Genomic DNA, 19,080 nt, shown 5'->3' on the forward strand with positions numbered 1-19,080 from the left:
AGTGACTCTTCCTGTTGCCAAAGAAGGATGTTGACTAAACTACAGTGTGAAAACTGATATGTCGACTTAGATATTGGAACATTAAAGTGAGGAGTGGCATTACACCCTAGTAGTGTGTAATAGTGAGGTGTTCCTCACTTTCACTTTTAATATTCATATTGGAATTTAGTCTCAACGCCAGACCCATGAGAGTTCTTATGCTGATACACTCATTTCTGTCATGGTGAGGAATTCTTGGCAGGAAGATCTAACCACCTTGTCCCATCATCTGCACCAACATCATCTGGGTGCCGTTCTTGAGAGACCTGTCAGTCATTCAATTGTCCCCCCCTCAAAACAGCAGCGGGGGCTGCGAAGTGACTTCTATTATGTAGTATGCAGAGCACAGCAATTCAAGGTATTTGAGTCTGGGCAGAGACTAGGTAGATGCCAACTCGGTCATTCTCTTGCCCTTGCCCTTTGTTTTTTGTTTTTTGAACATTTTATTTTGAGTTTTTCCAATGTGCATATATGACAAACATCGAAACACAATAAAGAGAAAATAACAACCAAATGCCTGAGCCCCCTCACCCCCCAACCCACCCAGAGAAAGGCCAGAGTACACAATATCATCACTGGTGTTCATATGTTGTATCAGCATACCAAAATACGCCATTTAGGCAGTGTCCACTAGGTGTCCACCAGGTGTCCACCACTGCTACCACAGCAGTGTCCACCAGGTGTCCACCACTGCAACTCAGCAACTCAGGGGCACGGTGGCGCAGTGGTAGCGCTGCTGCCTCACAGCTAGAAGGTCCTGGGTTTGATTCCCGCCTGGGACCCTGAGGGTGTCCCCCCCCATGTCTTCAGTGCCTACCGCCCAGGTAGGCTATCTCGTCAAAAGGGCCTTTCTGTGTGGAGATTGCATGTTCTCTCCGTGGGGTTCCTCCATACAACATCGGTATGGACCCCACTAAAAACATGCAGAAGATCGTCATCTGACTAGCATGGAGTAGTACCTACCGAACATGGAAGTAGCATTTCCAGTTCGTACGTGTAAAAGGCAATGGGATTTTGTATGGGGATTTCGGTTAAATGCATGAAATAATTTTCAACAATTTTCAGAAAACGCTTCAAAAGTCATAGTCCTCGTTTGTGAAGATTATCTTCCTGAACGCAAACTTCGCTGTTTCATAAACTTGTTAACCACAGACCTTATTTTCCCATTTATATAGGCCTACTGATGATGATGATGATGATGATGATGATACTTTCAAATACAAACCCAAAGATCCCTGAAGAAGACCAACACCAAGGGGGTTCTACCATAGGTTCTACAGGTCCACCCCACAAGACCCAGGTAAGGTCAAGACTTTTTCAAGAACAAAAAAAATAAGCATTCACTCCGCTCACCAAGTGGATTAGAACAGGCTGGGGGTCTTGTATTTTTGTGGAAAGCTTGTCAAATTCCAGAAGGGGATTTAGGTGGGCTATGAAGATTAGACATAGTTGATGAAGAATTAGGAGGCGCTCCCCCGTTTGTTTGCCACCCACTGAGCCGGTCTCATGATTTCTGCATGACCAGGCTTTGTATCTGAACTCCGTGGCGTGCACATAGCCTTTTGTTCTGCGCCCCCGGTGTGCAGCGCGACGGGCAGCGGCGCTGCACAGAGACTCCTTTCACCGGGACCGTTTGTTCTCCATCTCCAGTAGGCTACGCGTTCTCCAGCACGTCTCCCTTCTTCAGTTGAGCGGAAATACATCTGCGCTGTTGCCACAGACAATACGACAGAGCCCACACTCATTTAAATGGCAACTTCGCATGCGATATTACGCGCAGGAGTGCATTCAGTAAACTGACGCATGGGGTGTCGTCAAAGCACGGCAACGTGCCGGTGTTCTATATAAGCCGACAGATAGGAGGAAGTGTTCAACATTTTGTCAAAGCAAAACGATCTGGACAGCATTGGTGAACTGGATACACCAAGGCTGGCATGAGTGGCACACATCCTGAGTAACGGTAATCAAACATTTCATTATATTTACAATGCGGATGCAGTGAGCTGATGTGTTCACTTGTGCATGTGAGCAGCCGAGTTCCATGTTCAACAGTGTTGGGGGTAACTCATTACAAAAGTAACATATTACACTTTTAGCAGTAACTTAGTAATATAACTTACCAATAGGATTTCAGTCATTCTAATAATGTGAATATATTATTGAACATTGTTCAATAATATATTCACATTATTAGAATGGGATTAATATAATATAAGTTATCAGTTAGCCTATAAGTTAGTAATTAGTTAAAAATCTAGTTATATCCTCAGCTCTACAGCATTAGGCTTCATTATCACTTGTTGCGCCTTTAAACATATATCAAACGGTATTAGGCCTATCTGTAGGCCTATAGCTGTTCCTAGCTATTCACATAGTATTTATTTATATGGAAAGATCAAGTTAATAACCCGGTAGAGTTAGCAGCATATAGTGCTTTCCTCTTTGATTTCATAAGAGGGCACATGGAGGAGGGAGAGAGAGGAAGAGGAGGGAGGGGTTTACCATCATTTGATAACACTGACTGATAACATCGAGAATAGTGTTTCAGCTGCACAGAGTGCTCTGCAGCATCTGAACCTATGAGATCTCTTCACACGCCTTATTGGTAAAATCTCTGCATCACTTTTAAAATGAAATGATATAGCCTATAGGGGGGGGGTTCATTGTATTATTCTGATGTTCAATTTCCAATTATGCCTAATGAAATATTGCTGTGTGATTATGATAGATTGGGGTCATGTTTGTTTATTTTCAGGTTTTTCTGCTGACTGTTTGCACAAAGGTTTGTGTATATATTGAGTTAGAACCAGCTTCACAAGAACTTCAGATTGCACTCTGCGGTGTCCCTGAAGTCCTCTGGTGAATATCGGCTTCTAACACAGGAGCAAAGATGGAGAGGATTGAAGATGAGAAGGTAATTAAGCATTATGCTTGTTTGCCCTTATATTGTTATTTGTATCAGTGTGGGTTGTTGGTTTCATCACCTTTGAACCCTGTGCATCTGAAGCGACCATACAACATAGTATCATGTTCTCAGATATTACATGCTCGCTTGTCCCTATAGAGTTGTCTCACATAATTGCCAGTGTTTCCTGAGGAAGAGTGCTGGCCTGCTTTTTGCCATTGTTTATTTTCTCAGAGCCTGTTTCTGTCTGAACACCTCATAGTGAATAGGAGCACGGTGTTTACGAGTCACAGGCTGGCAATTCTGTACTTTTCCTTTCTGGCACGCAGTGAGACTGTGGATAAGAGCAGCCTACGTAAGGACATGAGTAAGAACAGGAAGAGTGGGAGAAGAGACTACTGGATGGCATGTTTGAACTTGAGTGTGCTTCAATATGCATGTTGGGAAGAGGGCAAAGAGGAAGGGCGGACAGGACAGCTATGAGAGGGAACTCATGGGAAAGAGAGAGTGGGATAGACCAATTATAACAACATTAATACAAAGAGGATTAAGACATATTTCTATTATTACGATTCCTAGGCTCGCCCGCTGCCCGGGCTCGCCTGTCCTGCAGCTCACATTCGCAGCTCGGCCGCTACATCATCACTGATGATGTCATCAGTGGGACAGACAGAGAAACAGACAGACAGAGCTCTAGCTCCCATTTATATACTGATGATGATGATGCTGATGATGATGATGATGATGATGATGATGATGATGATGATGATGATGCAGTACAAGAGGCTAAGTAAAGTGTTATTAACCATGGTGAACTTAAGATCTCAATAAAAGTCTCATCATGTATGACTTTAAGAAAGCATCTAAAGCCACTGATTATTCCTCCTCTACCCCTCTAAGCCTCTATAGAATTAGCCCTCGATTACCGTTTGTCTTTTGAAACCGGTGCATACACTGTTCCCTCTTTGTCATGGCTGTTAGGTAAGACTTTCCGGACAACTGTTTTCGTGAAACTGGTGTGTTTGTCTATGAAGGATGTAAAGGGAACAAGACTACAGCCACTGAAGAGAGAACAGTGTGCATAGGAGGTTTGGTGATGGGCATTGCTGGTTTAAGATAAGGAGACATGAGAAAGGAGCAATGCAAATGGGAGGAAGAACATGGTAACTGTGTGAAACTGGAATGATGAGGGAAAGAGATGGCGAGAGGATGTGAATGTGGGAAAGGAGTGTTGAAGAAAAGGGAGGGGTCAGTGCAGAGAGAAAACCTTGACCACTGAGAGACAAACACCATGACACAGGGGCATGGGATGGAGATCAATCTATCAGGATTGCAATAATCTGATTTCACTCAAATGAATGAATGTGTGTCATGCCAAATGAATGGCTCATCCCACATGTGATTACATGGCACATTGTTTTGCAAACAAACAAAACGACAAACAGAAATCGTCATTATATATGGCAAGCCACAGATGGAGAGGGAGCCATCTCATTACACATTTGTAATTGGGGCAGTTAATCAAAAGCATGTTTGAAGGGGGGGGGGACATTTAGAATGTGAGATGACAGAGCCTAACATAAGTTTACACCTGTTTAAATAGTTGTTAATAGAAAGAGCTGGTGCCCATTAACAGAATGATAGACATATCAGATTAGATCAGTGTCACTCACACGCACGCACGCGCACGCGCACACACACACACACACACACACACACACACACACACACACACACACACACACACACACACACACACACACACACACACACACACACACACATCCAATCCTCTCTAGCGACTGTCAGTGCCTGTTGTTGAATGGTGCTACACCTCAGCATGGCATGGCCACTACACTAGGTGATCTCAGGTCATCTCATGGCAAAAGTCAAGAGTGGTGTGGTGTGCAAGACCCAAATGTGAAAAATAGAACTAAATCTAACTTGAGGTGATAATAAAAGCTAGCAACCATGTTGACAACACATTTATCATCTTAATGTGATTAAGGTGCTCAAATGTTAGGTAATTTCTTTCTTAATATCCGTTATTTGCCCATTGTGTTTCCTCCTTTATCATGCATCCAGTACTTCTGCGTCCCAAACCGGATTATAATATCTGTCATGGTAGTTTACCAGTAGCACTCACTCATCTTGTTTTAGTCCTGACTGTGCTGCAAGGTCATGCGGTGTCCTTCTCAGATACATATGATCCCAGCTATCTCTATGTCACTGTGGTGCAGCATGCACTCTCTTATCAGCCCAGCATCGTTAGCCCAACTCATTCACTACTTTCCCATGTATGGTTCAGTTCAACAGGTAGCACGATAAAGCAGATAGACTGTCATAGATACGCATGCCTCATTTCAGAGCTACAGTGGTTCATCGTAATGTGGAGCAGCTCCAAACATTCAATCATCACCATCATCAGTATATAAATGGGAGCTAGGGCTCTGTCTGTTTCTGTTTCTCTGTCTGTCCCACTCATGACATCATCATCATCAATGGTGTCATACATAGGCATTTTGACATCAGTGATGTCATACATTCACACACACACACACACACACACACACACACACACACACACACACACACACACACACACACACACACACACACACACACACACACTAAGGCTATAGTTCAGTGAATGGGAGCTAGGCCTCTGTCTGTCTGTTTCTCTGTTTCTCTGTCTGTCGCACTGATGACATTATCAAATGACATAAATCCCACTGATGACATCATCAGTGGTGTCATAAATTCACTCACACACACACAAAGTCATGAGAGAGACTGAGGGAGAGGGAGAGAGATGAGAGGGAGACTAAAAGAGAGAGAGAGGGGGACTGAGGGAGAGCGAGAGGGAGACATTGTGCACACTGACAAATACAAACAAATCAGGCAAAGAAAATGTTGAACAATTTTGAACAAACAACACAACTGCAACACAACACAAATTAAGGCAATTGCGCTATACTTTACATACCGAAAGGATTTACATTTTGTTTCTTTCATCTTCGTTCCAGTATGTTGCCGTTTCTCAAACTGCTTACATGTGTTGTGTTTGCCATCACCACACTAATGAGGCCACCCAAGACAGGTGGTGATATGGGCCTATAGAAAATGGGGTTTCCTTGTCCCCTCAGCATGGGCAATTAGGCCCATAGATGAATAGACCAACAATGTCTGCCATCTTGTAGAAACCACAGGTAAATATTCAGTTGAGTTGTTCAAAGTTCAACCAATGGTCCAAATAAAAACAATTTAAGTAACAAAATAACTCTTTTAAAGGGAATGTACAAATCACAAAATCAAACAACAATAGGAGATAGGCGGTCAGTTACATGCTACTTTGTGTTAAATCAAAGGATTGACCGGCAGCTGGATTAAAATGGATGATTCAAATTGATTTTCTTCTATCATAAATACGCCTATTAGGACAGTATATATACTCTGATTATCAGTGTAATCTATAATACATTTGTCAAAGGTCAGAATTTCTGTGATGCAAAAGTACAAAAGAGATGTTGCAGCATTCGTGTTGTTCTTAATCAAAATGAAACTTTGGTCGGCGGTTTCCATCTTTGGCTCAGTGCCTCCATAGTATGGCATTTCATTTCAACCAATTACTCTGCTCAGTTCTGCTTGGTTTGATAACTTTACGTTTAGCAAAGGTAAAGTCACTCCCTAGCAAGCCCTGCCATGTAAGGGCTTGTATTAGCTAGCTGTTATGAGCGAAGTACACTTTAGTGTAATTCCAAAACCAGCATGCAGTCTTGATTCTCACAGGGCATCTTTGTACTTAGCTGAGAAATACATCAGAATTGCAAAACATTGTGCCGTTGCGGTGTTGTAACACCTAGATTTGGCAGCAACTGCTACACAGAAAACGGCAGAATGGAGGGAGAGCAGATGTAGAAAGGCTCATTGTGTGTAATTGCCACTGTCACTGTAAACAACAAGAGCTTTGTGTGGACCCGGGAACAGGCCATGTCCACCATTCAAACTGATGGTATAATTGTAGACTCGGGAACAGGCCATGTCCACCATTCAAACTGATGGTATAATTATAGACCCGGGAACAGGCCATGTCCACCATTCAAACTGATGGTATAATTATAGACCCGGGAACAGGCCATGTCCACCATTCAAACTGATGGTATAATTATAGACCCGGGAACAGGCCATGTCCACCATTCAAACTGATGGTATAATTATAGACCCGGGAACAGGCCATGTCCACCATTCAAACTGAGGGTATAATTGTAGACTCGGGAACAGGCCATGTCCACCATTCAAACTGATGGTATAATTGTAGACTCGGGAACAGGCCATGTCCACCATTCAAACTGATGGTATAATTGTAGACTCGGGAACAGGCCATGTCCACCATTCAAACTGATGGTATAATTGTAGACTCGGGAACAGGCCATGTCCACCATTCAAACTGATGGTATAATTGTAGACTCGGGAACAGGCCATGTCCACCATTCAAACTGATGGTATAATTGTAGACTCGAGAACAGGCCATGTCCACCATTCAAACTGATGGTATAATTGTAGACTCGGGAACAGGCCATGTCCACCATTCAAACTGATGGTATAATTGTAGACTCGGGAACAGGCCATGTCCACCATTCAAACTGATGGTATAATTGTAGACCCGGGAACAGGCCATGTCCACCATTCAAACTGAGGGTATAATTGTAGACCCGGGAACAGGCCATGTCCACCATTCAAACTGATGGTATAATTGTAGACTCGGGAACAGGCCATGTCCACCATTCAAACTGATGGTATAATTGTAGACTCGGGAACAGGCCATGTCCACCATTCAAACTGATGGTATAATTGTAGACTCGGGAACAGGCCATGTCCACCATTCAAACTGATGGTATAATTGTAGACTCGGGAACAGGCCATGTCCACCATTCAAACTGATGGTATAATTGTAGACTCGGGAACAGGCCATGTCCACCATTCAAACTGATGGTATAATTGTAGACTCGGGAACAGGCCATGTCCACCATTCAAACTGATGGTAATTGTAGACCCGGGAACAGGCCATGTCCACCATTCAAACTGATGGTATAATTGTAGACTCGGGAACAGGCCATGTCCACCATTCAAACTGATGGTATAATTATAGACCCAGGAACAGGCCATGTCCACCATTCAAACTGATGGTATAATTGTAGACCCGGGAACAGGCCATGTCCACCATTCAAACTGAGGGTATAATTGTAGACTCGGGAACAGGCCATGTCCACCATTCAAACTGATGGTATAATTGTAGACCCGGGAACAGGCCATGTCCACCATTCAAACATACTATCAATGATTCAAACTGATGGTATAATTGTAGACCCGGGAACAGACCAAGTCCACCATTCAAACTGATGCTATAATTGTAGACCCGGGAACAGGCCATGTCCACCATTCAAACCGAGGGTATAATTGTAGACCCGGGAACAGGCCATGTCCACCATTCAAACTGATGCTATAATTGTAGACCCGCGAATCGGCCATGTCCACCATTCAAACTGAGGGTATAATTGTAGACCCGGGAACAGGCCATGTCCACCATTCAAACCGAGGGTATAATTGTAGACCCGGGAACAGGCCAAGTCCATCCTTCAAACTGATGGTATAATTGTAGACTCGGGAACAGACCATGTCCACCATTCAAACTGATGGTATAATTGTAGACTCGGGAACAGGCCATGTCCACCATTCAAACTGATGGTATAATTGTAGACCCGGGAACAGGCCATGTCCACCATTCAAACTGATTGTATAATTGTAGACCCGGGAACAGGCCAAGTCCACCATTCAAACTGATGCTATAATTGTAGACCCGGGAACAGGCCATGTCCACCATTCAAACCGAGGGTATAATTGTAGACCCGGGAACAGGCCATGTCCACCATTCAAACTGATGGTATAATTGTAGACCCGGGAACAGGCCATGTCCACCATTCAAACTGATGGTATAATTGTAGACCCGGGAACAGGCCATGTCCACCATTCAAACTGATGGTATAATTGTAGACCCGGGAACAGGCCAAGTCCATTATTCAAACTGATGGTATAATTGTAGACCCGGGAACAGGCCAAGTCCATCATTCAAACTGATGGTATAATTGTAGACTCGGGAACAGGCCAAGTCCATCATTCAAACTGATGGTATAATTGTAGACTCGGGAACAGGCCATGTCCACCATTCAAACTGATGGTATAATTGTAGACCCGGGAACAGGCCATGTCCACCATTCAAACTGATGGTATAATTGTAGACCCGGGAACAGGCCATGTCCACCATTCAAACTGATGGTATAATTGTAGACCCGGGAAAAGGCCATGTCCACCATTCAAACCGAGGGTATAATTGTAGACCCGGGAACAGGCCATGTCCACCATTCAAACTGATGGTATAATTATAGACCCGGGAACAGGCCATGTCCACCATTCAAACTGATGGTATAATTGTAGACCCGGGAAAAGGCCATGTCCACCATTCAAACCGAGGGTATAATTGTAGACCCGGGAACAGGCCATGTCCACCATTCAAACTGATGGTATAATTATAGACCCGGGAACAGGCCATGTCCACCATTCAAACTGATGGTATAATTGTAGACTCGGGAACAGGCCATGTCCACCATTCAAACTGATGGTATAATTGTAGACCTGGGAACAGGCCAAGTCCATCATTCAAACTGATGGTATAATTGTAGACCTGGGAACAGGCCAAGTCCATCATTCAAACTGAGGGTATAATTGTAGACTCGGGAACAGGCCATGTCCACCATTCAAACTGATGGTATAATTGTAGACTTGGGAACAGGCCATGTCCACCATTCAAACTGATGGTATAATTGTAGACTTGGGAACAGGCCATGTCCACCATTCAAACTGATGGTATAATTGTACATCAGTTCCATCCATTCATTGTTTTATACATGTCTTCCTTCCATCACATTTGTCTCTTATTTTTTTGGTATCTCAACAGCCAAAGAAGAGGGTCACCTGTTACCTCCTCTACTGTGTTTCCACAGCAGTGATTGGCTCACTGCAGTTTGGCTACAACACTGGGGTCATCAATGCCCCCGAACAGGTATGTGTGTGTCTCTTTATTTGTGTAACAGGTATGTGTGCGTGTGTCTTTATTTGTGTGACAGGTGTGTGTGTGTGTGTGTGTGTGTGTGTGTGTGTGTGTGTTTATTTGTGTAACGGGTATGTGTCTTTATTTGTGTAACAGGTGTGTGTGTGTGTGTGTGTGTGTGTGTGTGTGTGTGTGTGTGTGTGTGTGTGTGTGTGTGTGTGTGTGTGTGTGTGAGTGTGTCTTTATTTGTGTAACGGGTATGTGTCTTTATTTGTGTAACAGGTGTGTGTGTGTGTGTGTGTGTGTGTGTGTCTCTCTCTCTCTCTCTCTCTCTCTCTCTCTCTATTTGTGTAACAGGTATGTGTGTGCGCGTGTCTTTATTTGTGTAACAGGTATGTGTGTCTCTTTATTTGTGTAACAGGTATGTGTGTGTGGCTTTATTTGTGTAACATGTATGTGTCTGTCTCTTTATTTGTGTACAGTAACAGGTACTGTATGTGTGTCTCTTTATTTGTGTAACAGGTATGTGTCCTTATTTGTATATCAGGTGTGTGTGTGTGTGTGTGTGTGTGTGTGTGTGTGTGTGTGTGTGTGTGTGTGTGTGTGTATGTGTGTGTGTGTCTCTCTCTCTTTATTTGTGTAACAGGCATGTGTTTGATTTGATTAGATTTTTATTTGGATGTCTTTTAGCCTATTGGCCTATGTGTGTCTCTTTATTTGTGTAACAGGTATGTGTGTCTCTTTATTTGTGTACAGTAACAGGTATGTGTGTGTCTCTTTATTTGTGTAACAGGTATGTGTGTGTCTCTTTATTTGTGTCAGCTTTCTGGCAAAATGCTGAGAACTCAACCAGTTTAATGTAATGGATGTTTGCTGTTGATGCAGGGTAGTAATATTGCAAACAGTATCCACTCAAATGATCTAAAAGACACATTTATAATTGGATGTGCCTCTTTTGTGAGTCAATGTAGCACGTGGTTGCTGTTATGCATCTGTGGTTTTGCATGTTGGCCTATCTGTATACTGGTGCTAGGTTAGAAGTATGGCGCAACATGAGTGTAATGATTTTGTGTGTCTCGAGTCCCTAATTTAGGGGCACATGATAGTGTTATGACAATACTGAAAGCTCTACTGCCCCCATGTGGATGTGTCAAAAACACTCAACTACAAGCATACCATCTTCTCTGTTGGTCTGACAGAAACTGCGTAGGTTCTTCCAGAATGTGTCTATGGAGCGATATGGAGAGCCTTTCAGCCCAGGAGCTAACACCATGGTGTGGAGTTTCTCTGTGGCCATCTTCAGTGTGGGAGGCATGGCAGGGTCCTTCTCTGTAGGAGTCATGGTCAACAAATTTGGCAGGTGAGAACATCAGAAGTGCAGAACTGCAGTAAATGGTGTCAATGGAAATGGCAGATAGTAAATCAAGTAAATCAAGTCAGTCCACTTTATGGATATTCTCATACTTTTATTAGCATGACACTTGATCTGGTAAGCAAATGCCCAAAACAGTCATTTCTCTTTAATATTTTCCCATTGCACCCTACTCCCTATATTGTGTCTTTATAATTGTACTCACATTTTTCTCTCTCTCCAACTTTTACCTATGTCCTGCCTTCTTCCATCTCTCCATCTCTGTATCACCAGGCGTAAGTCCATGCTGCTAGCCAATGTCCTTGCCCTCGTGGGCGCTGTTCTGATGGGACTGTCCAGCCTGGCCCGTTCTTTTGAGATGGTCATTATTGGCCGGTTGATCATCGGTCTGTTCTGTGGTCTGGCCACCGGACTGACGCCCATGTACGTAGGCGAGATCGCTCCAACCGCTCTCCGAGGCGCCTTTGGCACTCTGCACCAGCTGGGTGTGGTTATTGGCATCCTGGTGGCACAGGTATTAGAGCTTGACGTGAAGTTATCAACAAGTTCATTGAACCTTTGCTAAATTACTGAAATTAATACAATTTGTTGCTATGAAACCATTACAGATACTGTAGCTTATCCCTTGCTGCCTGCGTGTTTTAGATCTTTGGCCTGGAGTTTCTGCTGGGCTCAGAGACCATGTGGCCTCTGCTGCTGGCTGTGACTGCCCTGCCTGCCGTTCTGCAGACCATCATGCTGCCCTTCTGCCCCGAGAGCCCCCGCTACCTCCTCATTGTCCTCAACCAGGAGGAGGAGGCCCGAAAAGGTAAGCTGGAGACGCGCGACCATAAGCTGGTCGGGTGTCCACACAGGCACGATTGGCTGGTGTCTGCGGGTGGGAAGCCGGATTGGGGGTATGTATCCTGGTCGCTGCACTAGCGCCAACTCTGGTCGGTCGAGGCACCTGGACGGGGTGGAAGGGAACTGGTAGGAATATCGTGATCATCCCACGTGCTACGTCCTGCCAGTGAAGCATCCCCCTGTCAGGTGAAAAGAAGCGGCTGGCAACTGTGCGTGTGCTGGAGGAAGCATGGTGCTTGTCTCGGCTCTCCCCAACAGAGGGTGCAGCAGCGACCGGGGCAGCAGGGGGGGGAATTGGCCAAGTTTCTTCGGACACCCCCCCCCCATTTCGTTTTCTCTCCAATTGTATTTGGCCAATTCTCCCTGCTGTCCTGGTCATTGCTCCACCCCTTCTGCCGGTCTGGGGAGAATTGTAGACTAGCACATGCTTCTTCCGATACATGTGCAGTCGCCAGCCACCGGCAGGACATAGCACGTGGGAGGATCACGCTATTCTCCCCAGTTCCCCTCCCCCCCTGAACAGGTACCCCGACCGACCAGAGGATGCACTAGTGCAGCGACATGGACACATACCCTTAATCCGGCTTCCCAGCCACAGACACGGCCAATTGTGCCTGTATGGATGCCCGACCAAGCCGGAGGTAACACGGGGGCTCGAACCTGCGACCATCATGTTGGTAGGCAGGAAATCTACCACTGCACTACCTGGATGCGCATGTTTATGATTTATGCCATGCCTCTCCTGACGTTAACATTGCATAAGAATGTACTAAATTTCCATCCATCCCTTCTATCCCCTCTAGCGCTGGTGCGTCTGCGCGGCTGTGAGGATGTGAGCGATGATATTCAGGAGATGAAGGAAGAAGGGATGAAGATGGCCATGGAAAAGAAAGTGACCATCCCCGAACTCTTCCGCTACCCGGCCTACCGTCAGCCAATCATCATCGCTATTGTCCTGCAGCTCTCCCAGCAGCTGTCTGGCATCAACGCCGTGAGTAGACATCATATCCCACAATGAAGCGTCATTGAAATAGGGATGTCCAAACTGACCTCAACCAAATGACTGTCAAGGAGAAATTAAATATACTGGTTCCTTCTGACAGGCGAAAGATAGAAGATGCTGCAAGGCTGGTACTGGTGCTTGCTTAGCTACTGGTGCTTTGCTATTAAAAAAAACTAATGTTAGATCAAGGGTCTCAAACATCCACCAAAGGGTCCAAGTCCACAGGAGGACTTTGCAAAGTGTGAGAATTGCACTAATGAAAGGTAATGAAAGTTATTTTCATTCCCCCTGAATATAGAGAATTACACAATTGCAGTGAATTAATAACACAGTTACAGACAGTAGACTTGATCATTGTTAGGCCTATGCTAAGATAAGCCTATGTGAAAACGTGTTCATGTTTTCCTCATGTTACTGAGCAGAGTATTGTCATAATCTTTGCCATCAGTTTTATTTGCAGTAGCCTAAACGTTGTATATGGAATGTGGAAAAACAGATATAATATTGTTGAAATTGCACTTATTTTTTCTTAAGACATCTCAGGCTGTTCATCTGTTTTGTAAATGGATGGTCCGTTCACTGTGAATGTTTTCAAGATATAGCTGTACTTATTTACACGAAAAGAAGATGGATAATTCTGATGTGTTGTTATTTGTAGGTTATTATGCAATCATTTCTTTGTAGGCCCACTTGAGACCATTGGGTCGCATGTGGCCCGTGAACTAAAATGAGTTTGACACCACTGTGTTAGATTGACTGGAATGAATTGAATCTCTCTAAGGTCAGTGGAAGAAGATACGCCACAGTGGTATTTACTGGATATTGCGTTTAATAAGGTCATTTCACCAGACTGACTATCTGTGTTAGTGGTAGCTGCGTTTGGTCTGGCAATCACGGTAAAGCTGCTGCGGCCTGAGGCTAGAGGCCAGGACTGAACTCAGACAGGCGCATTAACCATCATTATCCCTATCGCTCCCTAGACAACAGCAGCAGCCAGGAGATTTATATAGAATATTCACTTTATTTTTTGTTTTTGCTATTTTCCTCATTTCAGAATAATAATAAAGACATCAAAACTATGAAATAGCACGAATGGAATTATGCAGTGACCAAGAAAGTGAAACAAATGAAACCTATCTTATGTTTTAGCTTCTTTAAAGTACCAAATACATAGGCATCAACTTCACTATTTATATTTGTCTAAAAAATACATACTCAAGCATTTAGCCTTTATATAAAAATGTATTTGAGATAATGAAAAACATACATTCTATCAGGTGGGTTCATGCAAATGTGACTAGATTTCTTAAAGGAAATTTGGGGAAATTTGGGGATATATCATTAACATATTCAATATTATTAAATGAAAAAAGGGGGACTATTCCGGTTTCATGTGTATTTTGACCGTGGTAACTGTTGTAGGTTACTCACTGTAATAATTATGGTGCAGGCCGACTCAGCCTGCTGGAGCCTCTGAAAGACAGTAATGTAAAGACAGTAATGTAAAGACAGTAATGTCGGCCACGGATGAGGAGTAGAAAATCTGGGACAGCTCAGGGGACTGTCCTGGAAAATCTGGGACTTCTGGTCACCTTACTTCACGCAGTATCTTATATAGCTAATATGCATATTTATGGTGCCAGGAAGAAACATTATAATAAGCCTCTCCTTGTCTTTGTGCTCTCGCAGGTCTTCTACTACTCCACAGGCATATTTGACAATGCCGGAGTGAGCCAACCCATCTATGCTACCATTGGAGCTGGAGTGGTCAACACTGTTTTCACTGTGGTCTCGGTCAGTCTCATACTACTTGGTTGGTGTCACATTTACAGAGCTTGTTGTATCTTGGATGTGTCATTAATCACTCCCTTGTTTGGACACCAGCTCTTCCTGGTTGAACGGGCAGGGCGAAGGACCTTGCACCTGATTGGACTGGCTGGAATGGCTGTCTGCGCCCTCCTCATGACTATCTCCCTCTCTTTGGTGGTGAGTTGATATTGCTGTCCTCCCCATGTCATCTTTTCTATCTCCATATTGATGATCATTTCTCCATTCCCTCACCTCATACTGTATATCCCTCTCTCTATTTCTTTCTTTCTTTCCTTTTTTCTTTTTTCTTTCTTTCTTTCTTTCTTTCTTTCTTTCTTTCTTTCTTTCTTTCTTTCTTTCTTTCTTTCTTTCTTTCTTTCTTTCTTTCTCTCTTTCTCTCCGTGAGCAGAAGGACAACCCGTCTTTGAGCTACCTGGCCATAGTGGCAGTGCTTGGCTTTGTTGCCAGTTTTGAGTTGGGTCCAGGTCCCATCCCCTGGTTCATTGTGGCTGAGCTCTTCTCTCAAGGCCCCCGGCCTGCTGCCATCGCCATTTCTGGTTTCTCCAACTGGACCGCCAACTTCCTGGTGGGCCTGGGCTTCCCTAAACTGGAGGTATGGACACAATTGCTCTGCCTAAAGCTTTAGATGTGCTCGCATCGAGTTTGACTTGCTTAATGGCTATTTGAAACTGTAGAATAGCCACAGTTGAATTGTTATGTTAGTCTGTTTATCTGTCTGTTAGCAGCATTATGGAACATCCACTGGGCCCTTTTTCATGAAACTTGGTGGAAAGGTGTCGGGGTCAAGGGAGGGGGCGGGGGCGGGGCTAGGGAAAGGGGCCGTAGCTAGGGATAGGAAGGTTGTGGAGAGTCGGGATTCGAAGGCTGGAGGGATGTGGATGGGTCTAGGTTAGGGTTCTGATCTGACTCACAAAATTTGCATATCATAGCAGTATGGAGTATAGAGCTCAACAGGCACGTGACTTGATTTTCCCCCCCCCGTTGTTATTTTTTGTTCTCGCTTAAACCAAATGTTTTATGGTCACTCACGATTCTCTGGAAGACTTGTTGGCTTGATTCAAGCCTTAAAACTCGTTATATTTGGATTGATCAAAATGTCTACGGAGAAAATGGATGCGGAAATTACTTCCGGGGCAAATTACGTCACGAAAAGTCACGTGCCTGTTGAGCACTATTAGCCTTGGCAGAGGCTCTACGCTCTCCAATTGCACTTCTAGTTACTTTATTCTTTTTATTTTCCATGTTTAATTTCTTAGGACAATCATCTCCAACTTTGTTGCCTGTGTCAGTACTTCGGGTTGTTCTCCTGTCTAACAGCACATCTCTCTCTCTCTCTCTCTCTCCCTCTCGACCTCTCAGGAACTGTGTGGCCCTTATGTCTTCATCATCTTCACGATTCTCCTCATCGGTTTCTTCATCTTCACCTACCTGCGTGTGCCTGAGACCAAAGGAAGGACCTTTGATGACATTGCCCAGGGATTTGCTGCCAGCGCTGCCCGTTCCCCGGTTCTTGAGGGGATGCCCGTGCCAGAGAGCAAAGGAGCCGGACCTCTTTCCCCCACAGAGAAGTTTCCTATGGTGGATCTTCCCCCAGAGAAGTCAGGAGCACCACTAAGCCCTTAGAGAGCGTGGGGAGGAATCGGTGTACAAGACAGACACAGGTTTCAAACTCATAGACACGGCAAGGAGTTATATTTCACAATGTTATTGTCCATTTACAAAGGACACTTCAAAGACAGGATTAGTGATAAGCAGTGTTACAGTATAGGCAGGGACAATGAAATGAAAGAGCAGCTTAGTGGCAAGAATTATGCTTAGACAAAGTCTCCTTATGGGGATTCACCTCTTAATACAGAAACAAGGTTTTTAGTTTTTAAACTTCTCTTGTTAATTGTGTGCCTGCTTAGGGAATGTTTTTTCCACAGTTATTTCTCATCAAAATGTTTAATGAATGTTTTTACAGATGCCAAAATAATTGATGACATTCAGTGTACGCCTGCTTTGACATGGGCCAAACTTAATTGAATTACCACTACTTAATCTTTGTTGACATTCCAAGTGCCAGCCCCCTGCATATTGCTATATAAGAGGATCAGCATATGTTCAGTGTTAAGCCCCATGTACTGAACTGCCCCTGGTGCTGAAGGGGGGTGTAGGATTTGGACTTATATGTATTAAGGTCAAGCTAGGAAAGAGGGTTTTCGGAGCCCATTAGTTTGACCCCAAAATGCTGACTTGGCGTCCTGTCTGCCTGCTTGGTGTGTCTTGATCCCACGCGGGGGAGGACTTTGTCTTCTTGAGCCGACAGACTAAACATGGAGGAGATAGCAGCTCCTCTCTTCAGGCACTGCACTGACTATAGACTTCAACTACATAGATCAAGCCATGCAGAGGATGTTGCTTTACAGAAGGTTTTATATCAGCTCTGACTGCCCTCTCTTCTAGGGCTGGGTATTGGCAAGGACCTCACGATACGATACGTATCACGATACGTGGGTCGCGATACGATACATATTGTGATACATTGCAATACTCTACATAATTTACTGAAAATTAAAATATAGCTAAAAATACACCACGCTGTGTACCGCCCAGGTAGTATAATAATATGTACATAATTTTATATTGTTAACTTAGTCGACAAATTTAGTAAAAACTAGTGTTGAGTGTCTTACTGAATGCACTGAAATAAAAAGTATTCTTATTGTGTCACTGAACACACGGCTGTGCAAAAAAAATCGATATGGCGATATATCACGATATTTTTCTGAAATATCGATACAGTATTGTGGAAAAAAGTATTGCGATATATTGCCGTATCGATTTTATTGCACAGCCCTACTCTCTTCCCCTGAGAGTAGAAGGTGTTTGTTCCTGTGTGTTGTCTGAATGCAGCAGTCCTCACACATGTTCCTGTGTGTTGTCTGAATGCAGCAGTCCTCACACATGTTCCTGTGTGTTGTCTGAATGCAGCAGTCCTCACACATGTTCCTGTGTGTTGTCTGAATGCAGCAGTCCTCACACATGTTCCTGTGTGTTGTCTGAATGCAGCAGTCCTCACACATGTTCCTGTGTGTTGTCTGAATGCAGCAGTCCTCACACATGTTCCTGTGTGTTGTCTGAATGCAGCAGTCCCCACACATGACGACAATTCACTCAATTCGTCTAGTCTGCATCAAATGAATGATTTGTATGGGAATGTAGCATAGACTAGCACCACCTTAACAAGGTTTCTCTTCTTAAAACCAAAACCGAGCCTCTTGTGTCTTATGATTTCACAACAGTGCCAGACCAGTATGAGAGAGACAAACTCGAGGCAGTACATTACAATATTCATCACAACCGTTGGATATGAAAGAGTATGTGTGGCATTTTGATGCCCGGAAACTCAGGTGGCAAATTGTGTTGGCCTCAGGATCAAAGGCTTTCACCTGTTGTGGCATAGAAGATGCATTGATCTATCATCGTACTTGAAAATCCTTTGACATCAGTATGTAACTGCTTGACTGCTGCCTTACAGGTCATGAAAAATATATTGCAATCTAAAAAAGAAGAAGTGTTAACTCGGATCAAAAGCGCTTGTCAATGTTAAAGGTGCTATTGATAATATTCAACATTGATAACATTCTAGATCTAGTCGCACTCCCCCCCCTTCTATTGCATCCATGTCACATATATATGTGTGTGTGTGTGTATATATATATATATATATATATACAGTATATATATATATACATACATACATACAGTATATATATATATATATATATATATATATATATATATATATATATATACAGTATATATGTGTATGTATATATATACACACACACACACACACACACACACACACACACACACACACACACACACACACACATATATTTAGGAAAAGCAGTACCTTTATTCCACACCTTTCTAAAAGCTCAGTGGATGTATTATTTTTTCCAAAATTATTTGTCTACATAAAAATGTTATCACTA

At 43.7% G+C, this 19,080-nt stretch overlaps 1 protein-coding gene across 1 annotated transcript; it reads left to right on the forward strand.

The window, feature by feature from the left end:
- Positions 1-1,898: 1,898 nt before the first annotated feature.
- On the forward strand, positions 1,899-18,754 carry slc2a3b (solute carrier family 2 member 3b). Its single transcript, XM_083635174.1, has 11 exons — positions 1,899-1,999; positions 2,795-2,953; positions 9,957-10,061; positions 11,249-11,409; positions 11,695-11,935; positions 12,067-12,229; positions 13,068-13,255; positions 14,957-15,061; positions 15,152-15,253; positions 15,486-15,689; positions 16,457-18,754. Exons 2-11 carry the CDS (start codon positions 2,930-2,932, stop codon positions 16,718-16,720), a joined length of 1,557 nt encoding a protein of 518 aa, XP_083491300.1. The 5' UTR covers positions 1,899-1,999; positions 2,795-2,929; the 3' UTR covers positions 16,721-18,754.
- Positions 18,755-19,080: the final 326 nt, after the last annotated feature.

The sequence above is a fragment of the Poromitra crassiceps genome (assembly GCF_964638095.1).
Source record: "Poromitra crassiceps genome assembly, chromosome: 1".
Lineage (NCBI taxonomy): Eukaryota > Metazoa > Chordata > Actinopteri > Beryciformes > Melamphaidae > Poromitra > Poromitra crassiceps.

Excerpts from the sequence above, each read along its gene's own strand:
- slc2a3b (XM_083635174.1), top strand. The coding sequence starts at position 2,930 with ATGGAGAGGATTGAAGATGAGAAG. Across the intron at positions 10,062-11,248 it reads TCATCAATGCCCCCGAACAG|AAACTGCGTAGGTTCTTCCA; the intron begins GTATGTGTGTGT and ends TTGGTCTGACAG. Across the intron at positions 15,690-16,456 it reads TGGGCTTCCCTAAACTGGAG|GAACTGTGTGGCCCTTATGT; the intron begins GTATGGACACAA and ends TCGACCTCTCAG.